Source organism: Eptesicus fuscus, chromosome 17, assembly GCF_027574615.1.
Source record: "Eptesicus fuscus isolate TK198812 chromosome 17, DD_ASM_mEF_20220401, whole genome shotgun sequence".
NCBI classification, from domain to species: Eukaryota; Metazoa; Chordata; class Mammalia; order Chiroptera; family Vespertilionidae; genus Eptesicus; species Eptesicus fuscus.
Window position 1 is genome coordinate 10,981,728 of NC_072489.1, and position 25,537 is coordinate 11,007,264.

Here is a 25,537-nt window from a genome sequence, read left to right on the forward strand (position 1 = left end):
TTTACCAAGGACTCTCTCGTGCATTCTCCCGGTATTTTGCATTATTTCGGGTTCTCAGATAAAGAAAAAGGAACCTGCCAATGCTTGTCAGAGACTTGCTGAAGCTTCAAGCCCAAAGACCACAGACATTGTCTTTGATTTGTAGGGCCATTGAGATTCCCTTTCTCAAAGTGTGCGCCTTAGACCAGTAGACGTCAGCATCCCCTGGAGCTTGTTAGAAACGCAGAAACGCATCTTAACTGTGAAACTTGCAGCACAAATGGCTTCGCCCACCTCCTACACTAGACTTCACAAAGCAGCTCAAGGCTGTTTCCCTGGGCGACCCGGCCCTCCCCCAGTCCCTGGCCTGGGAAAGCTCAAGGCTGGCAAAAGAACTTAGCTTGTTCAGGTCAAACACCCGACTGTAGGTCTCTGACCTCCCTTTTCTTAAGAGCATTCATTTAAAAAACTTACCATAGTAAATCCTTTCTCTGTCTCTGAGATGTGTAAGTTTGTATCCCTGAAACCCAGGAGTGTCATTCTCAAGGACTGGGAGCCATCCCTTTGAAATGCAATCATCAGAACAGTTGGGGCCCCACCCCTGTCTCTGTGGGAGGGTAGAGGCCTAGGTGATGGCCAGTTAGCAGACACAGATGGAGCAACCCCCCAGCCCGCTTTTTGTGATTTCCCACTTCTGAGCCCCTGCGTGTCTCCTCCCCACGCCTTCTTTCTCCCGTAAAACCCCAGGCCCCTCTGCGCAGAGGCCCGCTGCGCTGTTTGATAGAGGCCTCTCCTTCACCGCCCGTTCCTGAAGAAACCTGCCTTCGCTGCCTCGAGCCAGGGTCTGGCTTTTTCTTGCCATCTCCGTGTTACCAAGCTCCGTAGGTGCAGGAAAGCTCGAGCAGCACTGTCTTACGGTATTGATCATCCCCTCAACGACGTCAACAACAGCCCCGCGTGGTAGACAGGAAGGGTGATGCTCCTTTACCAGTGAGAGAGCTGAGGGCCAGAGCTTTGCTCCAAGTCCCACAGTTCAACTAGAACGAGAGCCCATCTCACGACTCGATGTGCCGCGCTTTGCACAACGCCACACCAGTCAGAGAAGAAAGACCCGCTGCTCGAGGTCGCAGGAGTAAAACAGCTGGCGAGGGAAATCATATCAAATCATTTCCCTTATGCATCCATTGCGGCAACGTCCTCATAGGGTAAGGTGACCAGATCGTCCCGCTTTTGGCGGGACAGTCTCGATTTTTAACAATTTGCCCCGCGTCCCACGGCGTTTTAAAAAAGTCCCTATTTGGAAAGAAGAAATAGGGACTTTTTTAAAACGCCGTGGGACGCGGGACAAATTGTCAAATTTCGGGACTGTCCCGCCAAAAGCGGGACGATCTGGTCACCTTATCATCATAGGGTCGACTCTTCTTTATTTGCAAGAGAGACATTTCAGAATCAAGAGTCTTCCAGGCACCAAAGAATTCTCATCGGCGTTATCCTTTCAGTAGCTGGAGTCCCAGGGGCCCCGGCTCCTGGGGGATGAGTCACCGTGTGACCCAGGTGAAGCCCTGAAGAGCGTGCCCTGGAGGCTCAGGAGCCCAGCCCCTCTCAGGCCTGTGCACAGACCACACCGCTGCCGCCACAGGAAGTCAGACCAGTCACCGCCTCAGCCCTGAACCAGCCAGCTCACACCCCACATTCAGAAATGCTGATTTTTCACATCCCGTCTTTGGCACGGACAATTTAAATTCAGCCATCATTATGGTAAATCTTTTTATTGTTGGCTTTATCAGAAAAACTTGTATCACAGGCAATTTCTGCTGCGTAATTTTAGTAAAGCCAGAGATGATAATTTAAACTAGATAAACAAACCTCTGCGGTTAGAAAGGAAGACAAAAAACAGATTTCATTTTATGATCTACCTTTATCAAGCCATTCAGAGCACATCATTCCTTTATGTTATTACTTTAACCTTATATAACAAGTCATTATAGAAAACACACAACCAAAAGCCTTCTATCCGCAATCTTCTAGTCAATCACCAAATTCTCCTAGGTTTTTAAAGACATGAAAGTAAACTCATTTCCAATAACAGCACCTCAAACACCATATATATTTGTAATGCTGTGCTCCAGCTAGATTTAAGCCTCAGGTTTTTCAGGTTTCAGCTGAAATACCCCTCACTCACGACTTAGATTTTTATCAGTCTTATTTGGGGGCTATTTTGTCTTACTGAGCCTAAACAGAGCACAATGTTAAACTAATGAATGATCTAGTCTAAGGGGATGGCCTAAGTGACAGAGTGGAAACCGGGCATCCTGTGCACACAGGTGAGCCCCTCGCTATCCCTGAGCGGGCAGAGCCCACAGTCACTTTTTCTCTGAGGCTAAACTTGCAGCCTGTGGTTTGATCTTCTTAACAGCTTCCAGAACAGAAGCTAGGTTTACTTTATCTCCAAATTCTTTTTCTCGGTGCTCGAGAAGAATGCCCTGGAAGGAAAGGAGAGGAAACATCAGTCTTCATTCCGAGTCGTTCGTTCATGAGACGACGCCGTGCGGCAGCTGTCCGTTAAGCCCTGTGCTCGGGCAGCGGGGGACAGAGGCCGAATCAGGCTGGCTCTTCCCTCTGAGGATTCAGTCCTTGGGGGCGGATCAGGGGACAGCCACGCCACAATGTCTGGACTGTACCGCAGCCTCCGGGAGTGGGAAGTCATGGGTGATCACATCTCATCCAGCGATCAGGGAAGACTTCCCAGGTGGTAAAGCAGGAGAGTAACCAGGATGTCCACAGGGAGAGGTGAGGTAAAAGGATGTGCCAGGACAAGAGGACCGAATGAGCTCGAAAGTATGGGAGCAGAGCTCAGAGGTCAGCCCCTGGCAGGTGCTGAATGACTATCTGAAAAGAGGCCCTCTCTTCACTTAAGTTTTCCTAAGAAATGGGCCCTCACTTCCGATGCTGGGATGGAAAATGCACTAAGACACAGGGTACCCCACAGTACCCTGAAGTGGTAAGAAAGATAAAATAATGTGTTTGAGGTCAGAATCAAGGCATCCTTGTTAACCGTTCTTTGACCCATGACATCTGGGAACTCATCTTAAATTTAAAAAGTAAACAGCTGTAAACGTGTTCATTGTGCCATCTATACTAGTAAAAGGGTAACATGCTAATTAGAGTGGTTGTCTTCTGGACATCCATCCGGACAAAACCACAGCGGTGAGCCCCGGTGGTTGCAAGGCCCCGGGCTCAGGCCTCACAGCTGCAGCAGCCAGCAGTGGCAGCAGCAGCGGGATGATGGGGGCAGAGCCTTTCCCTGATCAGCCTGGTCACCTCCCAAAGAGGCCTGATCCCCAGGGACATCCCCTGAGGACTGTGAGAAGGGACAGGCCGGGCTGAGGGACCCCCTCCCCCAGTGCACGAATTTTTGTGCACCAGGCCTCTAGTTGTTTATAAAGCCCCCTCCAAGCATGTCAAACTTGCAAGGGGAAAGTCCCAGCACACAGGTGATACAGGGAAGCAGACCAGGAAACTTATCTACTTGCCAGCAAAGCAGGATGAGACACTGCAGTGCTGCGGAGGGGCAGGAGGGGCATACATGACACGGGAATGCTCATGATCCACCGTTAAGTGAAGAAGAACATCTAGTTTAGTAAGAAACCATCTTCTGAAAACAGTAAAACAAAAGGCCGCTCAGCTCCGCTCTGTGCCAGCCGGTTTTCGGTGGAGGCTGAGCATAAAGGACGCTCTCCCTACCTTATGCTGTTTCATTTTCAAACTGTTTATGTGGAAAACACATTCCTTCTCTAAAGTAGTTATGCTTTAAAGATGATTACAAAGGAAACCCCACTGAGGCACCTGGCACAGAAGGGCTGCAGAGCTCAGCTCCGAGGGAACCTGGAGGCCAGTCTCGAGGCTCGGCCAGCCGTCAGCTTCCAGCCCCTCCGCTTCCAGCAGGAAGGAAGGAGGCAGGAGCTCCAGGGAGCACCAACAAAGCCAAACACCACGCCTAGCAACTCCAGGGGCACGCCAGCCAGGAATGGGGAGCCCGTGAGCACCCCATGAGTCACCGCCAGGCAAGAGAAGGCTGGCAGGTGAGCCAAGCCCTGCCCCGGGGCCAAGGGAAGGAGGGAGGGTGGGGAAGGAATCCCACAAGGCCAGAGTGGGCAGGGCCTGAGCCATCCTCTGAAGAAGTGGCCGGCCCAAGTGCAAGGGCATCTGGAAGGGCCTTTGGGAACCACTGCTAAAGGGAGGCTGGGGTGAGGGAAGGGCAGGTGCGGGGCAGGACAGACTGGAGTCCTGAGTCTCGAGTCCACTGCACCACTTACTAGCTGCTGCCTGGGGTTCATGTCTCTGGGCCCATTTCCTCACACGTGGGTAGGAATAAGCACACCTAACGTCCCAGCCTGGCTGTGAAGACATGAGAGCTGAGCTCCGGGAAGAAGGCAGGCCCTCTCTGGCAGTCATATCTCCATGACATTCTGGTATTGGCAGAAAGCCAGCAAATAGGTTTACATTAAATCAGACACCATCTCACACCAGATTCTAATTCAGACCAGCAACAGCAGTTACCAAGCTTTAAAGAAGGGATTAGAAATGGAAGGATTTCTATTCCCATTTGCTTTTATTCCTCCCAAATCAGGAAAAGTCCTGTGAATGATCAGTGTTAGCTGTGAGGTCCACCAATGCAGACAACCTGTCTTTTTACAGATGCGGCCAAGAGTTAATGCCATGCTAAGGGTGTCGGAGACCAGGCTGAAATCAAGCCCCGTCTCCAGGTTCTGCCAGGCCCTCGAGCCTGCACCCACGTACCCCCTCCCTGCTCTGCATCCTCCCGGCCTCTGCAGGCACTGCCCTCTGGCGCAGGGGAACCTCCAAGGCTCGAGGCTGCCCAAGGTCTGACTTGGAGCACTCACCCACCTGCCTTCCTCCAGGGCCCACAGAGACCTCATCTCCCCACACACACCCCTGGGGTCCCCGAGCTACTCTGGATCCTCACAGCCAGCGCCTGAGAAAACTGGGGCGGCTCTGTCCCCAGGACCCCACAGCGGGAAGCGGAGTCTCTTCCCACATCTCTTTGCTACTTCCCCTAATCAGGTCTGTTTTGAGTCCTTTCTCCTCCACTTTTCTCTATTGTCCACCCTTGTTGACCTGGGACTACCACAAAGAAGTGCGTTCTCCACAGGAAAACCTATGCTTTTGTTCAGGCACAGAAAGCAGAACTCGGCCTCACAAGGCCTGGCTCAGGCCCCGGCAGTGCCACCTCGGAGTCCTCCCTCGCCTGCAAACTGTGAGGAGTGAGGTCTGTGATAAACGGCAATTCCTCTCCCTTCCCCTGCCCCTTCCCCATGGCCCGGTTTTCAGGGAGGCCGAGTAGGGAAAGTCGCCCCCATCGGGGCCTCAGGCTCACAGACATGGACACCTTAGACCCGGGCATTTACCTGCTTTCCAGATCCCACCACGAAAACGCCCCCGAGGATGAAGCCTTCGCCTTCCAGGTTTCCAGAGAAGCCTCCGCTCCGGGCCCGGAAGAAGTTGCTCCAGACGCCCAGCCGGACGAACCCCATGAACATCATCTTCCGCTGCTGGGGGCCGTAGAACTTCTTCTGTAGCAGCGAAGACAGACCCTCTGAGTACCTGGATGCCGCCTTCCCCAGGGCGCACAGGCTCCCAGCAGGGCGCTGGTTTTCAGACTGCTGGTTTTCAGCCTGCTGGTTCGTGTCCCCCCAACACACACACACACACACACACATACACCCCAGGAGCACTGGCTGCGAGGGCCTGGCCCACAGCGTTCAGCCCTGACTCTGGCCTACTGCTAGAGACTACAGGGCTCCTGGGCCTGACGGGTGACTCAGTCCCACATTCATAGAGGGGAGGGAGGGGAAACAAATATGACTGCAATGAATTAAGGAACAGGGGCTTGTGCTGGGCCCCGACCTGTGGGGTGGGGAGAACCAGTGGAGTTTCAGCCACTTCCTGGGCAACCTTTCCCAAGTGACAATTCAGGACGCGCTCAATTAACACGAGGGAGGGACAGCTTTTCAGTGTCCGATCAGGCTCAGCTCAGAGGCTGGGAAGGCCCTGCAAGTGCAGGGCAGCTGACAGGGAGCCCAGCCCAGCCTGCAGCTCCAGGCCACACACCCTCCGGTACCAAGCTCTCCACTCCGGAGCACAGTCCCCTGCTGTCCCTCACAGGCTCCCGGACACACCTTTTCATCCAGGAAGATTTCTCCTTTGAAATAAGGCTGGAAGTCCTTCACTTCGGTCCTGACCTGCTCCTTCACCACGGCGTAGAGGGGCACGCCCAGCTCATCCAACTTGGGCTTCAGGGAGGACAGGTCCGAAGCCTCCTGCAGAGAAGAGCCAAGGTCAGGGCTCTGTGGCCAACCAACGCCCACTTCCCTCCAGCCCAGAGCACGGCTGGCCCTGAATGCGGAAGAACAAAGGCAACAGAACGCCAGAAACAATGAAGGCCTGTGCAGCCCCGCACGACACTGTCCCATGGGCACGAGGCCTCTGCACAGGCTTCTTGTCTTCTGCCTGGTGGGGAGGACGGGTCAGGCTCCCGTGATGGGTGCCCTAACCTCTGGCAGGGAGCATCCACATCTAAGAGATTGCAGCCAAACATGGTCATTTACTCCTAGCTTCTCTCCTAACTCATCTTCTAGCCCCTCCCCTGCACTAGACCAAAATAGCACAAGGGTCTATTGGACCAAAAAGCAGGCCTGGGATAGCTGCCTCCACACTTTTGCTCAGCTGGCTTCCCCTCATGGCAATAACCTGCCTCCTTTCTGCAGCTCAGCTCCTACCCTCCAGAAAGGGAGCCCTGTTCTAAAACTGCCCCTGCCCGCGGGCCTGGGGGGAAGGCCTGATTCTCTGGGCAGATCCCATCCTTCCTGCTGGGCGATTCCTATACCGAGTCTGCGTGTTACCACTAAGCTGAGCACTGGCTCCTCATTCCCAGTGTGCCTCGTGGCTAGAAACTGGGTCTCCATTTCCTGTACCCCTCAGTGCCGAGCGCGCGGCCGGAGGCACAGAAGGCACTAGGTACCAGGTGGGAAGAGCTGAAGGCGAAGGTGGACACAGAGAACGCAGCTGAGCTGAGCAGCAAGGCATCCTGGCCTCCCAGGAACCCGCCTGGGTGACTAAGAACGGCCTGTGTCACGGGAAGGCTCTGAAGTGAAGAACAAATTCCTTTTTCACATTTGGTGTCAGAATTAAAGAAATAGCATGAAACCCTCCCAAATGCAGCTCACTCGCCTCCCATACAACACATTGGTGTATAGTCGCACTATGTTTAATTTTTCATTTGTTTTCTAGAACAACAACAACAGCACAGCCAACGAAGCAGAAATCATTACGGTGCTTTACAGGCTTCGGTGATGGCAAGCTTTGCCCCAGAGCAGAGAGGCCCACAGGCCCGATGTGTGTGACAGGAAACGTTTCACTCCCTTTTCCTGGGCTCTCTACTCTGGTGTGTCCCCATGCAAAGCTATGAATGGACAGTCACGGACCTCCTCCCCGGGCCACTCAAAATAGGCCAGACTGCCATCGGACTGTCCTTTTAGAAACACAAGTTCCCACAAAATGCTCTGCTGGGGCAGAGACCAGTGCACAGGAAGCAGGCAGCAACCTTCCGGGTTTAACCTGCCGTGAGAAATCAAGTCACAGCAGGCCGCGTGCTGGTATTTGGAGGTATCACAGATTTGGTATCAAAAGCTCTGAGTATGAATTACGGGAGGACCTCTAAGGAGGTCCCTATCCTGATCCCAGGAGCCTGTGAATGTGTGTTGTTACAAGGCAAGGGGGAAGTAAGGCAGCCGGTGACATCTGGGCTGCCCATCAGCTGACCTTAAAGGAGACTATCCTGCATTACCCAAGTGGTTCCCACGTGGAATCACAGGGTCCTTAAATGTGGACGAGGAAAGCAGAAGACTCGCGTGTGAGAAAGACTCGCCCAGCCACTGCTGGCGTTAAAAATGGAGGGAGGGGCTACGAGGCAGGACCGAAGGCGGCCTCTCGGAGCTATTGGAGGGCGGAAGCTGTTTCCCTCCTACACCCCCAGAAGAAGCGCAGACCCGCTGAAACCTGGATTGTAGCTCCATGGGGCCCGCCTCGGAATTGTGACCTCTAACTGTGAGATAATAAATTTGTAATGTTTAAAGCCTGAGATTGTGATAATTTGTGAAAGCAGCAATAGGAAGCTAACATACCTCCCCTCAGCGGTGTGACTTTGCCACAGCCCCAGGACCTCAATTTCCTCTTCTACAAAACAACCAGCTGTATTTTCCAGGGATGTGGTGGGGCACGAATGGAATATTAGGCGTGGCAGCGCCCTGAATGCAGGTGCAGCCGAGCACAACATGTCCCGCCGTCAGCAGCTTCTTTGCCAGCCCGACCACACAAGCAGGGGACAGATGGGCCAGGTGGAGGAATGCCTGAGGGTCAGGGAGCACACCCAGAGGAGGAGGAGGAGGACAGCGTGGACGCGGCCACGCCACCGGAGAAGCAAAGCCGTCCCAAGTGCGGGAGTGCTGTCACTCCCAGCTCTCCCCAGGCAGGGCCCGGATCTCAGACCTGGGTCTTCTGCCACCCACTGACTTGTGTGACCAAACTAGCCTGGCCCTGGGTTTACCTGTCTGTAAAGCAACAAGGCGGGCCCTGCCTTCCTCTGACAGGCTTCCTCACTTACTGAGCAGATGACGATGGCCTCCCTTTGAGGGGCCAACCAGGAGACCGCCCAATCAGTGACCCCAACTTTCACCAAACTCTCATACCAGCTCTACCCACACTATCGGCATGACTGAAATCCCCGAACTCCAGACCCACAGCTGAGAGCACAGTGAGGCAACGGAGCTGCCACATGCAAACGTGTGGACCTCAGCTGTCCAACGGGACTCCAGGGAGACAGGTAGGTCCGTTCTAAAAGGGCGACCCTGGGCTCCTCCGTGTGCGCAGCCGCACCACAGGTGAGGGCTGGCATGCCTGTGCCAGCAACAGTCCAGGCACCTCCTTTCAACGAGCAAAGCCCTGTGCTGAGCCTCAGGAACTCGGAATTGGGCCTGGTCCCGTCCTTGATGCAACAGGAAGGTAGTCCAGGACTCGGACAGTGCAAGAGTGATAGGGCCAGGGATTCACAAAGTACAGTCAAGTGTGCTGCTAACCCCAGGATATGGTGAGTGGTTAAATGAGCAGAAACAGAGAATAAGTCCCAAGAAATCCGAGAGCAAATGACAAAAGAAGGACCAGTGTTGATCAAAGGCCAAAGTGGGCCTGCAGGTCCTGGGTCCCGGCTGGAGTGCCCTGGCCCCACCCTCTGGGGTCCTCTTCTCTGAACAGATCTCCAAACGCACTCACCTCTCGACAGAGGAAGCAGCCTGGCCTCCGCACAGCCATGATCACAGCGCCCTTCTTGTCCCAGAGCTCCTTTGCTTTGAAAGTCCTTGGTTCTGGGGAAAAGAAAACAGTTCAGCACCCTCTCTGCCCAGCCCCGCCCACCCGCCCTACAGCTCAGTCGTTCATCAGTGGTACCAGGCCTCGCAGAGGGCCTGGACCTGCATTTCACATGCAGGAAAGCAAACAGGAAGCACAGATGGGGAACAGTCATCCTCAGAGGAAAATTCATACAATGTTAGGATCCCACTATATACTCCAAACGCCCCTTCTCCGTAAAAAATTATTTGCAAACTTGAACACCCCAAACTGAAACATTTCTGGAACAGTGGCAGCTAAGCAAATCCCAACTCTTAAAAAAGTATCCAAAGGGATTAAGTGAGTAGAAATTTTAAATATATTTACCCCACAATATTATCCATAGGGAGGGTAGAAGACGCCTAATGAGGAAACCCCTGGGGATAGCTGGGGTAGTAGAGTGGTATAGCTCAAGCCGGGCTCCAGGGCCAGACCGCGTCTGCATCTAGCCATGGGACTTTGGCCATGCTGGGTCTCCCCCTGAACCCCAGTTTCCCTGTTATAAAAGCAGATGTCCAGCAGGGAGTGTTAACAGATTCCTATGTAAGTGCTCACCACAGTATCTAATAATAGTCACTGAGGGGTCAATACGTGTGAACCCTTACTATTTTAACATTTCTCAGAGAAATCCATGTCCCTGTGGGATTTTGTATAAAAAAAGAGAGGAGGATGAGACTGGGAATCCCTGGGATGAACAAAGCAGGACTCCTTGATCCCTGAGAAAGACCATCTACATCATAAACAGCACTCACAGTTCCTGCCTTCCTCTGACAGGCTTCCTCGCTTACTGAGCAGATGACGATGGCCTCCCTTTGAGGGGCCAACCTGAAAACCGCCCAGTCAGTGACCCCAACTTTCACCAAACTCTCATGCCAGCTCTACCCACACTATCGGCATGACTGAAATCCCCGAACTCCAGACCCACAGCTGAGAGCACAGTGAGGCAACGGAGCTGCCACATGCAAACGTGTGGGTCTGAGCTGTCCAACGGGACTCCAGGGAGACAGGCAGGTCCGTTCTAAAAGGGCGACCCTGGGCTCCTCCGTGTGCGCAGCCGCACCACAGGTGAGGGCTGGCATGCCTGTGCCAGCAACAGTCCAGGCACCTCCTTTCAACGAGCAAAGCCCTGTGCTGAGCCTCAGGAACTCGGAATTGGATACAGTGTTTCTCAAATGTATTTGGCTGGGGAGCTCCTATTTTGTGAAGATCCAGGAGCCCAGATTCCTCAGCACACACTTTGTAGCGGCTGGTTTAGTAATCAGTGGTACAACATTACTAAATATTATGCAGCAATTATCATTATAGTTAAAGAGTCAGCAATAGAAAGTGAAAAATTACTTGGTAAGAAAACCCTAGCATGTACACCCAGATCACAAATATATAGTAATATGTAAGTAAACATGCAAAAAATGTGCAGAAATAAAAACAAGTATCATTAAGGCAATGGAATTATCAGTCATTTAAAAAGTTATTAAATGTTCCCTAACGCTGCTATATTATCTTTTCAATTACAAAAAAAAAGGTTATTTTACAAAGAAAAAATAAGCCTGCATCCCAGTGCCTTGGAAAAGTACTGAGAGCAGAGGGGTCACTGCTTACCCTTCTCCAGTGTTTTCAGGTCTATTTCCTCCAGATACTCCAGGCTTGCTCGCTGGGGCTTGGACAGAAATATGTCTGTATTGGCCAGGAGCAGTGCCAGAGCAGCAGCCCCCAGGGCCCCCACGCCGATCGACCACATCCCCACGTTGAAGAAGCTTGGATCGTGGAGGAAGGACATTTCTGGAGATTGAGAGGAAGGAAGATGATGTTATTGCTCTCACAAGACAGCGGGACTGTGATCTGCCAAAGTGCAAGGCTCAGCCGGGCAGCCACCAGGTGGCCAGGGGCAAGGGGCAGGGGAGCCGCAGCAGCAAGATGGGACGGGACCAGGCTGCTGAGCACCTGCCACCCCAAGAGCTGGATGCAACCGACACATGGAGGTTCCTGCCCGAGGAGCTCACCCGAGAGTCAGGAGCCCCCTCAGACGCTCCTCTTGAGTTCCCTCGCCCAGGCCCAGGCCTCCCTCCCAGCTCTGTGCTGCCCCCCCCCCGGGCTGCGCCCTCTCTCCCCCCTCATCAATGCCTGCCTTTCCTTCACAGTCCAGGAGTCTGGGCTATCATCTCCCCTGGAGGGCAGCCTTCTCTTCAGTGATCAGAGGATACTCACCTCATCCCACCGACCCTATCCTTCTTCCTCTTTGAGAATCCCTCAGAAACAGAGACCGTACCCTATTCATCCAGCCCCAGACAGTTCCCAGCAGGGCCTCCCTTGTGGTAGGCAGGCAATCTCGGTACATTTCTCCCATCTGAGAATAGCTTTACCTTTTACTCATTATACAAATAAAACAGGCTCATGATGAAGACAAAACAAAAACAAAAAAGAAGCAATGCACAAAACCATCGTCGACCAGAACACAGAGATCTTCAGAGCGCCCACCAGCTTTTCACTTACAGTTTAAGAGATGACCGCTATTAGACACCAGTATCTAACCCGACAGTTTTCCCTACGAGCAGAATGCATAAATGCCTGTCGAATGAATGGGGGCGTATGTAAGAGCACAGCGCTGGTGTCTGCTGCAGAGGGCCTGGGCAAACGCTGTCTGCACCGGGCAGGGGATTGCCATTGAACGGGAGCGCCAGCGGGGCCTGCAGAACCGTCCAGCCTTGTTCTGAGCTCATCAGTGCACCAGTGCCTCCTCCAAGGGGGAAGCCTTGTGCTGAGGGGTGCGAGCTCCTGGAAGCAGCCCACCCCTGAAGCAGCAGCAGGTACCCATCCAGCCTTCCTTCAAATGACAACCACGTACGGAATCTATCTTTCCATTGTCCCTCTCGCCATCCTAAGGACCAGACTTACACTGGAGCCTTCTTCCCTGAATATCAGCATAACTCATTGTGCTGAGATCAGCAGGTATAGACCTGGAGCGCGCGCGTGCATGTGTGTGTGTGTGTGTGTGTGTAAGGCCCTCCTAATCTAAGACAGCTCTCCCTGCTGGATTTGGCTGGGGAGAGGATTTCTCCAAAGGATTAAGCAAATGCCCAGAACCCTGCATACCACTGGAGCCAAGGGAGGGGGCTGCGAGGGACCCGCCAGGGCCAGGAAGTGGGGCTGGGAGTAACTTGGTAGTGCTGTCTTGGGGAAAAGAAAGGTAGGTCAGACTAGAGTTTGGGCCAGCCTGGGAAGCTCAGATTTGAGTTAAGAAATAAAAAGGAACTTCTAGGTGGGGGTGGGAATGACCAAATGAAAGCAGCATTTAAGAAAGAAGAATTTGGCATCCAGTATATTAGGGGAGAGGGGAAAAGGGGGAGGCCGGTGTGTGTGTGTTGGGGAAAGGGTCGCCACTATGGTATCTCCGATGCGGGGGACTCAGCTGGGAGAGAAGTTTCTTATAACCTCAGTACTCAACATGTGGACTCCTGGGTCAGCACTGGCACCGTGGGGAACGCAGAATCTGCAGCTGGCCTCAGAACGAAGGAATCACACACTGCATTGTAATCAGATCGGGCAATTCACATGCACATAGAGTCTCAGAAGCATTGTCTTGGAGCAAAGCAGCCGGGGTCTCAGCTCACTGTGGGAGGGCAGCCATGGTGACAGTGAGAGTAACGCCAGGAACACATCATACCTCTGCCTGGAATGTCCTAACCTGTTCCTTCTATTCTTCAAGACTCAAAACACCTCTCCAAGCTTCCTGGATGCTCTGCCTACCTCCACTCCCAGCCCAAGAGGTGCTGTGCCCATACTGGTACTGTGCCCATACTGCACATGATCTGTCTCATGTGCTCGACACAAGACTGAGACCGGTCTGTTCCTCAGTTTATCTCTGAACCTCCTGTGCCAGCACATACCTGTGTAGTATACAGTGGGCTCTCCATTATGTGCGCTGAAATATGAGTCCAATAGAATTGAGTGATGGAGATGATGACTTATGGAAGACCAAAGTTCTTGGGCCAAGCAGGAAGCCGGCCCAAAGTTCTTAGGCTGGCTTCCAATTCTCCTACGTAGCAAAGTTACACATTACTGGATTACAGTTCAGAAAACAATTGGGAGGAAAACCATAGCTCTCACCTGCCTGCTGTAAACAAGAGGTCCCCCAGCGTCTGGAACAATTGCTGTATGTTTACACACTTGGAAATGTCCCTGGATCTCTGACATGTGTGTATGATTCAGAAGCACACGGCGTGGCCTCTGATCACAGAGCTGATAACATTTCTGCACCAGGACTCAAAGGCCAGCTTACATCTACCCTACAAAAGGACCTGCTGCCATTCCTGGAACACATTAGTGCCCTTCAGGAAGCCCAGTGACCCTTACGGTCAGCTCCACACCCTCACTGCACACCACAGCTATTCTCAGAGGCACGGGCTCCATCAACAATCATGTATTTGCACAAGAGCACAAGGGATCAGACTCAACCAGGCTCACAATTTCTTTCCAAATATTTATTTATTCCAAATAAAACTAAATGATACATAGCCCTCAAGGAAACACAGGCCTAGGACACAGGTAACAAGAGATTCTGGAGGAAAGGTAAGGCAGCTGGGCAAAGGGATGAGCATGGGCTATGTCAGCACAGGCTGAGAGCTGGTTACGGCTGCTCTAGGCAGCCACAGAGCAGGTGTCTTTGGAGCAGATGTAGGACCCCAGGGGCAGGATGGAAGAGCCAGGTCGGGCCTGGGCTGAATAAACCTGGGGAGCAGCAGGCTAGCTGGGGGTGAATGTCAGCACTGAAGGAACTCTGAGAATGACCCAAAGGCCCCCAGCTCTCTAGCTCAAGTTCAAGAGGTGCGGTACAGGATGCGGGCTCCAGCACCACCAGGAGCAATGTGCACCACCCACCACCCCTCTGGCTGACCCAGAAAGCAGGAGCAGGGGGTGGACCCTCATCCGCACGCCTTGGAGCGCTAGTTAGTGAGAGCCTCGCTGGCACCAGAGGTGAGAGTCAGGCCTCATATGCTCCCTGGGGCCCCTGGCCGCTGGCTCTTCTGCCAGTGGAAAGCAGTGAAAACTGACTTCGGAAACACCTAGGAAGTATGTAGGTCCAGCCCCTCAGCCAAGGCCCCGTGAACTACAAAGCAATTTCCATCCTGGCCTGTCTCAGAGTATGCACCACTGCAACTTGTTGCACAGCGAGAGCAGACTCTGAGCCCGGACCACTGACAAAAAAAGGGGAGGGGGAGTAGAGGGAGCCTTCATAACTAAATCGAACAATGCATTTTCACATGGGTCTCCAAGGCTACTCACGAGGCCCGTGAAGCAGCATTTACTTGGTGTCACCGGACATGCACGGCCTGATTTCATTCCCTCAACAGCCTCCTGATGCAGACCCGGTTCTGCTTTGCAGCTGACAGCACTGAGCTAGAGACGTTCATACCTTCTCGGGTGCCACACAGCCAGCAGGCAGCAGGCTGCACCCTGGACCCAGACCTCTGGGACCCCAAAGCTGGAAGTCTTTCTACAGTCACACTTTGCCTCCCCACACCTTCACTTGTGGGTTCCTTTGTCTTAAAGAGAATTTAAAAAGATCATCTTATTTTTCCAGTCATCAAATACAGTCAAACCATGTTGACGCTAAAGGAAATTTACCATGTGACAGATGTCCCTTCTCTGTCCTCCCTTTCCAGCCCCTTCCCTTAAGGAAAGGGTCAGTTTCGCTGAAAGATAATAGCAAGGTTGTTTACAGAAGAGCCAGCCCCCACCTGACACAGCTACAGTATCCAGTGCTCCACTGTGGGGCTTATCTGATCTGTCCTCTCCCACACAAGAAGGTGACGCACGATAAGACCACAAACCAACGCCAGCTGTGGCAGCTCCGAGTGGCAGCTCTGGTCTGGAAGAGCATGGTCCTGGGGGAGGAGACCCAGCGAGGCTCCCTTCCACCACCGCAGCCCTCTCACCCCCCACCCAGCCTCATTTTCCCCAACTCCAAAATGAGGGGCTGGTCAGGTGAATGCTAAGGCTCCTGAAGCAACCCAGGGACATCGTGTGACTACCCAAAACAGCTCACTTGGGAGTCTGCACATTCTTGGTTCCTCATCATAACTCTACCCTCTCCTGCCCATTTCAATGTGCAGTGTTTCTTTGTTGCAGCCCAGAGCGTCACAAGGTATCTTCCCTCCCCCACACACGGTCCCTGATGCCCAACCCTGGACAGTTCAAACCTGGGAACAAGGCACTCACCATTCACAGCGTCCACCCTCCTGCTTCTGCGGACAGCACAGAGGCTCACCCAGTGAGCAGGCACAGCCGGGCAGCAGGGGAGGGCTGGAGGCGGAGCTCCCGAGTCCTGCCTATGGCCCGAAGCTCCCTCATTCCATGGGCAGGACCAGGCCTCCCAGAAACCCTGGAGCTCCTGCAGCTGCCAATAGTCAATTTCCAGAAAGCTGGCAAGGCCCCCTAGCCCTTCAGAAAGCTGAGCAAAGTTTGAGTCATTTGCAGTCATGCAGATTATAACATTTATCAAGTGCCAACAGCTCTCCCTGCTATCCGGTGCAGTCCAATGAAGCGAAGCCCTTAACACAGCCCATGTGTCCCACTCACTGAAATCAAAGGCAGGCCTCCCTTCCTTCCTCCGTGCACTTACCCACTGCCCCATTCTTCCCCACACCCAGGAAGTCGCTGGCACCACAGAGGCCCCTCACCTGCTGTCTCTTCTTCAGCTCCTTTGCCTTCCCTGCTTTTCCTGCCACTTAAGTGACTCCTCTCAACCCACCCTCCCTTCCTGGGCTACCTCACCAACTTCCAGCACTTCCCCCACCACCTTGGTACTGACTTCCAGGTTCTACTGCTGTTCCTGACTCAGCTCCACTCGGGTGTTCTGCAGGTTATCTCTGCTGCAGCACCTCCGAGAGTGACCCCCGCTAGAGCCAGTTTCTCTTCCGCAGTTCCCCAGCTCACTGAAGGACACAGCATCCAGCCAACTGCTCAAGCCAGAAACGGACGGTCACATTTGACTCTTCTTTCTCCCTCGCTGCCCACATCCACTCAGTCAGGAAAACGTTTGCTACGCATGCTCTTCTCAACCAAGAGGCCTGCTCTCTGTCCAGGCCCTGGCCCTGGCCCCTACCACTCTGTGCCTGGCCCATTTCAGGAACCACACAACTGGGCTTGGCCTGGCTCCAGCCGGGTCCTCCATAGCTTGTTCTCCACGCTGGAGCCAGAGCGAGTGGAACAGCGACCTGAGCACCTTTCCCTGGCGTTGGACTCTCACCATGACCTCCTCAGCACGTGGACAGAGCCCTCCACAGCTTGGCGGCAGCCCGCCACTCTGCCCAGCCCTGCCACTCCGCACCCTCGCCAGACCTCTAAGTGCAACGACTAGAGCATGTTGTTGGCTCCACTGTGGCTCCTGTCGCTTCTTTTGCCCAGGACACCCTCCCCATCCATGCCAACTAGGTGGAGGCCTGGAACAAATTCCACTTTCTCTCCAAAACCGTCCGGAAAGCCCTGGCAACTGACGGCTCCCTCGCCTCTGATTATATAGTGTGCGTGCATATGCAAACATACACATCTCTTTGCACATTGCACAAGCAAATGGACTTTGTCTACTCGAGTTCTTTACATGTCTGTCTACAGAGTATGGTGGAGCAATATGAGGGCAGGGGCCACTTCTTCATTCCTGTATCTCCAGCGCTTAACACAAATCCTGGTAACTGGTAGGCGTTAAATGTCTAACAAAATGATCTGAACTTTACCCTTTAAACGCCACAGTGAGGCAGAGTTGGAACTGATTTGTAGCCACCCAATTTCAGCTCAGTACCGATAATTGTGGACAGCGCCGGCGTGACCTTAAAGAACACACTCCCACCTGGGTTTAGGTAGAATTAGGTTGGGTCCTAGCTCTACTGCTCACTGGCAGGGCAATCGACATAAGCTCTGAAGGCACTCTGGGCCTGGGTCTCATCTGTATACACAGAGGAAGGAACCAGAAAATCTATGAGGCTATCGCAGTTCCGACATCCAAAGACACTATAAAGTACCGCATGCTTACAACTCCTGGGTTCTGACGTCCAGAAAGCTATAGGACGCTGTGCTACTGTTCTGCTGCTGGATGTGCATTCCCAATCCCTGCTCCTCGTCCCCCCCCCCCCTCCCGCTCACCCGCCCCGACTGCTGCCTGTTCAAGGACCCGTCTCCAGGCAGGAACTGATCAAGTCTTAATAAAACAAAGCACCATCACTGGGTGGGTTAATTCATGCCTGCAACAAGTAGAGACAGCATCATATTCTAAACACGGAGGGGACACCTGCCCAGTGCAGCCCCACCCAGGGAATCCTCCCTCCTCAGAATGAGCTGGCTTGAGGCAGAGCCAGGGCCAGAGGAAGAAGGGGTGCCAAGGGGTGCCGAGGAAACAAAGGGAGCTAAGGGTGCACGTGGGCGCCTTGCCTCGGGCCCTCAGGGAACAAGTCTGGAGAGGATGCTTCAGCTCTCTCTGCTCTCCTGGGCTCCAGTCCCCTCTCCTCAGAGCTCTGGTTCAGCCCTTCCCTCACTGAGTAAATAAGGAAACTAAGGCACAGAGAAGGGTAGCTAGTCCAAGGTCACACGGGGGAGGCTGGTCAGTGACAGCCAGGACTCCCAACTCCCAGTCCATGACTATTTATCGTGCAGTGGACACTCCTGCAGAGGCTAGAACAGAGTGTATATGGGGGGTGGGGGGGGCGGGACCGCGGTCAGGACTCGGGAAGGGGGCCTGGGAATCTGGTGGCCAGAGATAGCACCAGCCCTTCCCAAGCCCAGTGCTTTGCAAGCAGCTTATACTCCAAAGCCAAACGTTTTCATAAGGGTTGTAGCTGAGAAGCCATTACAATTCGGAAGCGCTTGTAACGAAGTCCTGCCGATTCTGAATAGCGACACAGGCTTGGAAATGCCAGCTAAGCAGCCTGGTGACACGGGCACCCATGACCCCAGGAACACTAGGGAATTTGTTCCCACCCACCCTTGTCTTCAAGTATCATAGAACTAGCTACTTGCAATGAGCTGCCCAGCTCTGGCCCAGCCTGTCTTTCAGATGCCGGATTCAGAAATTTCTGAACAGATGCTAAAAGCAGAGCAAAGGGCGGTCAGCTACTGGGAAACTCTGAGACACTGCCTGGGTGAGGGAGGAATGTGGGGCTAGGAGAGGCCTTTCCTCTGACCAGTGATCCTGAAGCTAGACCCCTCTGCCTCTCAAATATCTGGCCATTCTGCCCCTCGCTTGCAGTCTCCTGACTCGGCTCTGAGCACCTCGTCTACCAAGTTGCATGGGTGCGGATGGGAAGGCAAAGGCGATACCATAAGACACTGCGCTTCGGGACAAAAACCCTGGGTTCTCACTCCGACTCTGAGAGGTCACCTTGTCCCTCTGAACCTCAGTGTCTCCTTAAAAACAAGGGCACTTTGAAGGGTTGCCAGGAAGCATATATCCGAAACCATGTGACATGTAGTAAAGCACTTCCGAATTGTAAGGCCGCGTTATCTTTCTCTTCAAAGGGCTCGGATTCACTCCTTCTCCTATGAGGGTCGGCCATTTGAAGAGCAGGGACACTGAACCCCCTCTCCAGCTGTGCCACTGCACACCAGCCTCCTGTGTGGGTGTTCTAGGTCTGGAGGGAACTCTGGCTTGTCTGGGGCCCTCTGACCTAACTGCCTGAGCCACAGCGCACATTCCTGCTGCTCCCTCTGCAGCCTGCCAACGCTGCCTCCGCACCAGCACCACCGAGGGCAGAGGGCACCGCTCAATGTAATCTCCCTGTGCCAGAGGCCACTGAGCTCAGAGGTGAGTCTGGTTCCGTCAGTGCCAAAGGCAGTTCTTGCCACACCAGCTCAGCACAGGGAGGCTTCAGGGCTCTCTGCTCAGCATGCCACAGAGGGAAGTACCTTGGCAGGGACACTGTCAGAGCCCAGCACTCGTCCTCACCAAGCTTTCCAAGCGCCATTTCAGTGATACAAGCATCTTCTGTACCCAGTCAGAGGCAATGCAGAAGACCTAAACTGAGTGGCATGCCTTACACAGGAGGGCGATCTGGGGAGGGCTGGACCAATAATAAAAGCGAATTCAAATGCCTACAAGCCGTAAGAACGTGGACAAGGCACTCTTTTTTTGCATCAATAAAACTGGAAGAATTCCCAAATTACCTTTTTTTTATATATATATATATTTTTTAATATATTTTATTGATTTTTTACAGAGAGGAAGAGAGAGGGATAGAGAGTTAGAAACATCGATGAGAGAGAAACATCGATCAGCTGCCTCTTGCACACCCCCCACTGGGGATGTGCCCGCAACCAAGGTACATGCCCTGACTGGAATCGAACCTGGGACCTTTCAGTCCGCAGGCCGACGCTCTATCCACTGAGCCAAACCAGTTTTGGCCCAAATTACCTTTTACAGAGTTGTGAGAATCAAAGGATAAAATGTATGGGTGGTGCTTTGCAAGCCACCTTACAAAGAGTGACAAAAATGTGAGGTACAATTCTTACTCGTTCCTAGATTGGTCAGTAATTGCTCCTAATATGCTGTTTGTGCATGAAATGAAGGCTTCTGATGACCAGGTAAGTTCCAAGGAGTTGGGGTTCGCATTTTGAATCCCAATTCTCTGGGCCAGAGCAGCATCCAGATACAGACAAGCTGGCTCCGGGACAATGCTTTTCAAAATAAATCCTAAGTAATTATTCTTTTTTTGTTTTTACCTGCCAAGCTCAAAGGAAAATACATTTAAATAAAATAAAAAACCAAAAAACTAAACTGAGGTCTCGGTAACTGGGCTGCGGAAGGCGCAAGGTGTGGGAAGGAAGAGGCTCGGAGTCAGCTGGCCGCCCAGTCTGGCTTTGAACTGGGGTGTGCTGCCTCCGCACCGCCCTGGTCCGGCTGGGCCTTTCCCATCTTTTCCATCTCCTTCCCCTCCAGGTCCCTGCGACAACCCCGAGAATGGTGCTTTGCTCGTCTTTTCATTCCTAGACTTCAGCTCAGTGTTTTAAAATGTATACATGGGTTCTTTCCAAGTATGCCTGGAGTGTGCAACCTTTGGGGAAGGGAGGCAAACAGGTGCCTACGAGATTCGAGATTCGGAAAAAAGCTGGAAATCGTGGTCCCATAAAACACAAGACCCTATGCAAGCCCAGAGCCGCGGACGCCAGGTCCCTCGCCCTGTACTCGCTCACCTCCAGGCTGTCCCGCCCGCCAACCATCGGAGCCCCGGGCCCACCCCGGGCTCGGCGCGCGGGATCCACGCGCCAGGGCAGAGTCCTTTTCTCAGCTGTCTCAGCAGCGCAGGCAGCTCGGTGCCACTGGCCCCCCTCAAAGCCGGGGTGGTAACGAGGGCTCTTCGCGGGGCAGAGGCGCCGGGTCCCGGCCCCAAACGCGGGGTTTTTCCACTGAGCGCGCGCGCTGAGGCGGGTGGGCCGGCGCTGCGGGGCCGGAGGGGGCGTTGACCGCTGAGCGCGGTGGGGACCACCCTCGGGCCCCGCAGGTGCGGCCGAGCCCGGCGAGCCGGGGAGGTCAGGACCCGCCCATCGGGAGCACAAAGTAAACCTCGCAGCTAATCTATCCGCGCACCGCCGGCCCGGCTCTGCCTCGGTCTCCTCACCTTCGCGGAGGTCACATGCCTTGCAGAGCCCTGCGTGGAACCGTGGAACTCGTCCTGCTCGCGCTCCCCTCCCGCCCGCTTTCTCCGGTGCCCTACGCGGGGGACTGGAGGACCACACTCTCCCCCGCCCCAGGGGCCCCGGGGTGGGCCCAGCGCCTGCGCAGATTCGCGCCTGCGCCGCCGCGCCGCTCCGGCGTGACCTGGCCCCGCCCCGTGGGAGGAGCCTGGCCCGGTGGGCGGAGCCCGGCCCGGTGCCGCTGCACTTCAGCTCTCCCCCATCCAAGGGCTGTTTGCGTGTGTCCCTCGTTCTCCAAGCTCTAGCTTCGTTCAGTCCTTTGCGTGGCGACCATGGACCCCTGATTCTTTCGTTAGAGGCCCTTTCTGGAGCAAAAGCACTGCCCTAATTGGATCTGGACACACCTGTCCTGTAGCTGAGGACAGTCACCTTTCTGTCCTCAGAGCAGTTTTTTTAATGGCTTTTTCCCCTGCATCGGTAGGGGGAATCTTTAGGACCAACGCATTCCTATGAATGTCCGTTCAACCTGTAGGAACAGCCTCAGAATTGCCAGTCTCTCATCCCATCCCGCATTCTCTTTCATCCCAAAATGCTGGCCCTGGGGCAGAGGGTGGGCAGAGGGGGATGAGGAGCAGCCTGGAGCACTGGCTCCTGGGATGTTGCCCGACTCCTCTCAGATTTTGAGTAACATGGTCTAGTTTGGCCCCCCCTCATTCATCCATTCAATTCACTCATTCTTTTGCTCCTCATATATGCAGTGTCCACACTGTTTTATAAAAATAGGTGATTGGGAGAACACCTTTTCAGAAATAGGAAGAACTAATTCACAATACAACACTGAAAACATCCCTGGGACAAGTTTGATCAGTCACAGAGTAGTGTGCAATGATGTAGCAGAGCAGGGCTGACACCTGCACTGGTCAGAGGTGGCCTGCAATGCCCTAGCCCCACTTCACCTGGGAAGCCTACCTGACCTCCCACTCAGACTCCAGGTTCCTTGCAAACATATGGATCTATGGAGTCTATTCAAGTGGTTTCTACTCCAGGTTCCTTGCAAACATATGGATCTATGGAGTCTATTCAAGTGGTTTCTCCTTAACCAGATGGTGAGAGCCTTTGTTTCACCGTTGGGACCCCAGAGCCTGGCCCAGCGGCACCAGTGCTGAGATGTACTTGGGAATTGTGGTGAAAGAGAGGGTGTTTCTAGATTGGGGGTGAGAGGGATAAGCTTAAGTGATCATGTAGGCTTCTTACAGGACCAGGTATTCGATTTGAAGGCCCAAAAGTGCTTGATATAATTCGGAACAATGTGGTGTATTTATAAGAAGGCTGTTTACCCTCAGAGGACCTTTCTCACTCCTGCCTCATTCCTCCTTATCCTGTGAAAGGGAAGGGGAGAAGGCTCAGTCTCTTTATCCCGAAATGGGATGTTTGGGAAACAGTGAGGAAGGGAACAATGCCACTTAGAACAAAACAGGAAGTCATTTCCTTTGGGTATGGGTCCCCAGGGACTGACACTAACGACAGAACCATTCAGGGGTCAAGGGTAGCAGAATCCTGGAGTAGAAGGAGTCCTGAGATTTCAGCTGTGATCTAATTACAAAATGCAAAAAGCCATGATTATATTTACACTTCTGCCACATTCCAGAGCTCTGGACTTCAAAAGCTAGGCTAGATCTGATAGCTGATTATCACACTTCTCCCTAACACACTCCTTACACTCCCAATGTGTCCCAGAAGGCACTGGCTGAATTCTTTAAAGAGCAGTCATCAGACCAGAAGACTAAGTTATGGGCAAGTGGGCACAGAAAAACTTACAAAGATCAAGGGTTAAAAACAAAAACAGAAAACAATTTGCCAAGTTTTAAAGATAAAAGTAATTCTGGTGTTGTAAAGACCACACGAATTTAAGGGGGTAGGAATTAAGGTTGGCTGGGAGCTGTATGACAATTTAGGTAACTTAGCTATGTTACCCTCTTAACGGGGGCTGGGAAACTTTTCTGTCCTTCACAAACCTAGTAGGGCAGCCAGAAAGCATTGCTAGCAGGAGGCAGAGGTGGGTAAAGACTTAGGATTCTTTCAGCATCACAGCCACCTCTAGATTTAGCTAGCTTCCTCTACTCATTCAGCAGTGATCCATGCCAGTAGCATAACACGATATTTTTAAAATATATTTTTATTGATTTCGGAGAGAGGAAGGGTGAGGAAAAGAGAAAAATCAATGATGAGAATCACTGATTGGCTGCTTCCTGCACCAGGGGTCGAACTCTGACCTCCTGTTTCATGGGTCGACGCTCAACCACTGAGCCACACCCATCGGGTGTAACATGATTTTTTAAGCTGATGTCCTGTAGTGTGTCTGGGCTCAGGGGGAACAGTAAGGGAAGCATGTAGCATGAAAGCGGAAATACAGTAAACATAGTGCTTGACTTCATTGTCTCAGGCCTAGAATCCCATTCTGTAGGTGAGTGAAACTCAAGTTCTAAAACTACGAATGAACCGCAGGTCAGCTCCAAATACCTTCCTACTTGCCAATACTCCTGACCTCCACGCTTTCTAACTTCTGGAAAGCATATAAAGGCGCTCTGCTTCCACAGTGTGCCTCACAGCAAACCCTTACTGGCGCCCTCAGTAAGCAGCCACCAACGGCTCACCAGGCGAACCAACCACTGACTGGGCTGGGTGGCGGGATCGGTCCGGCCCCAGATTGAGGATGTGGGGCTTCCTCAAGTGTCCTCACTCATTATCATTTGCTCTATTCATTAACATTTATTGAGTCCTCATTCAGCGAGGAAGCTTTGGTTTGCAAGTAACAGAAATTCCAACTCAAACGGCCTTGAGGTGATCCTGCAGTTTAGTAACGTCATCAACATAGATAGCTACTCTGACCTGCAATCTATGTGTTGGCTTCATGTGAAGACTGGTGCCTCTTGGTCATAGTATGGCTTTCAGCATCCAGCTTGGGGATGAAGGCAGTTAAACCAATGAGTGAACAAAGCCCAGAGCCTCACCCTCACTGTGATTGGCCAATCACTGTGGACAAGGTACTACTGCATTCTAATTGGTTTAAATATGGGTTACTTCGCATCTTATACATGATTGAGTACACTCCTACAAGTAAAAATAAGAGTGAAATAAATGTGTGAAGGTGTTCCTAAGACATCTTCGCATCCAAAGTCCAACTGTTCTCTATCTTTTTGGACTCAGTCACTGAAGTCTGGGTTTGTCACACATAATATTATTTGGCTATTAGGAACAGGGTAGTGCAGCATTTCTTAAAGAGTGCACCACTATTGTCTTCTGCTCAAAGTCACAGGAAGTTTTGATAAATAGATGTTTGACATCTTAATGATAGTCCTTCAAAACACATGAATTGGCAATACTAACCTCTCATTGCTTTGGAATTTCTTTTTATCTATTTCAAGAGATTTGACAAATTTTCCATTGCACTACAATACTTTTGCATGCATCTTAGTAGCAAAACATAATAGACTTAATTTGTGTGTGCGCGGTGGGGGGTGTGGAAGGCAGGGGATAGCTTTCTCTCTTGGTTCTAAAAGGCTCAATTGTTGGTTTTCAAGAAAATAGGAAAATGAAATCATTCTTCTAATGACAAAATTTCCTTTACTAATATCAAATTTATGTTCCACTGCTGTTTCCATGAATTTATACATTCACAATAACTTTTTCATTTCAGTGTCCAAACATAATGTAACCTTTGAGATTTCTATACAGCAATTAAACTCAACTCATGGAATATCAACAATGTGTACTTGTAACTGAATGCAACTGAACTAATAAGAATTCAAATATTATAAGTAGACTGGAATTACTATAAAGTCATTGTAATCCAAATTAATATGCTATTGGTTTCACCAGATAGTAACAATGTGATGTAGGGTGGGGACTCTGAGTCACGCCAACCATGTGATGATTTAGGGTGGGGAGACTGAGATCAGCCAAATGAACAGTCAACCAGGTTTGCCTGACCAATTCCCAATAAAGACTGTGGAGACCACGAGCCAGGTGAGCTTCCCTGGTTGCCAATACTCTGCGTACTGTCACACATGGTCACTGTGTCCATGATGCCACAATTAGAGAACAACCGGAAGCTCTTGAGCTTGGTACTTTTGAGGCAGGTTAGAAAGAAGCTAGGAAATTCCTTGGCAAGTAGAATGGGGAAACTGAGGCAGACAGCTAAACAAACCACCCAGAAATTAACAGCCAGCTAATAAAAATATTTTTTCTTCCCTAACCAGGGACACTTAAGAGCAAACCGCTTCCACCTCTCCTCCCCAACCAGAGAGTGAGCAGCTTAAATCACCCTTAGGGCGATAGATAACACAGACCCAGTTGGTGCCATTAGTACCAGCCAAAGCCCAGAACAGACAAGTCAGGGGAATAAATAACAATACACCCTGTTAGAGCCAGACAAATCCAAGATAAAAGGGAAGCTGACCAGAGAACCATCCCAAGCCCC

General features: G+C 52.3%; 1 protein-coding gene across 1 annotated transcript; it reads right to left on the reverse strand.

The window, feature by feature from the left end:
- Positions 1 to 1,732: 1,732 nt before the first annotated feature.
- PRXL2A (peroxiredoxin like 2A) lies at positions 1,733 to 21,193 on the reverse strand. Its single transcript, XM_054728944.1, has 6 exons — positions 21,042 to 21,193; positions 11,041 to 11,220; positions 9,328 to 9,419; positions 6,180 to 6,320; positions 5,409 to 5,573; positions 1,733 to 2,462 (listed from the first exon to the last, which is right to left on the reverse strand). Exons 2-6 carry the CDS (start codon positions 11,216 to 11,218, stop codon positions 2,343 to 2,345), a joined length of 696 nt encoding a protein of 231 aa, XP_054584919.1. The 5' UTR covers positions 11,219 to 11,220; positions 21,042 to 21,193; the 3' UTR covers positions 1,733 to 2,342.
- Positions 21,194 to 25,537: the final 4,344 nt, after the last annotated feature.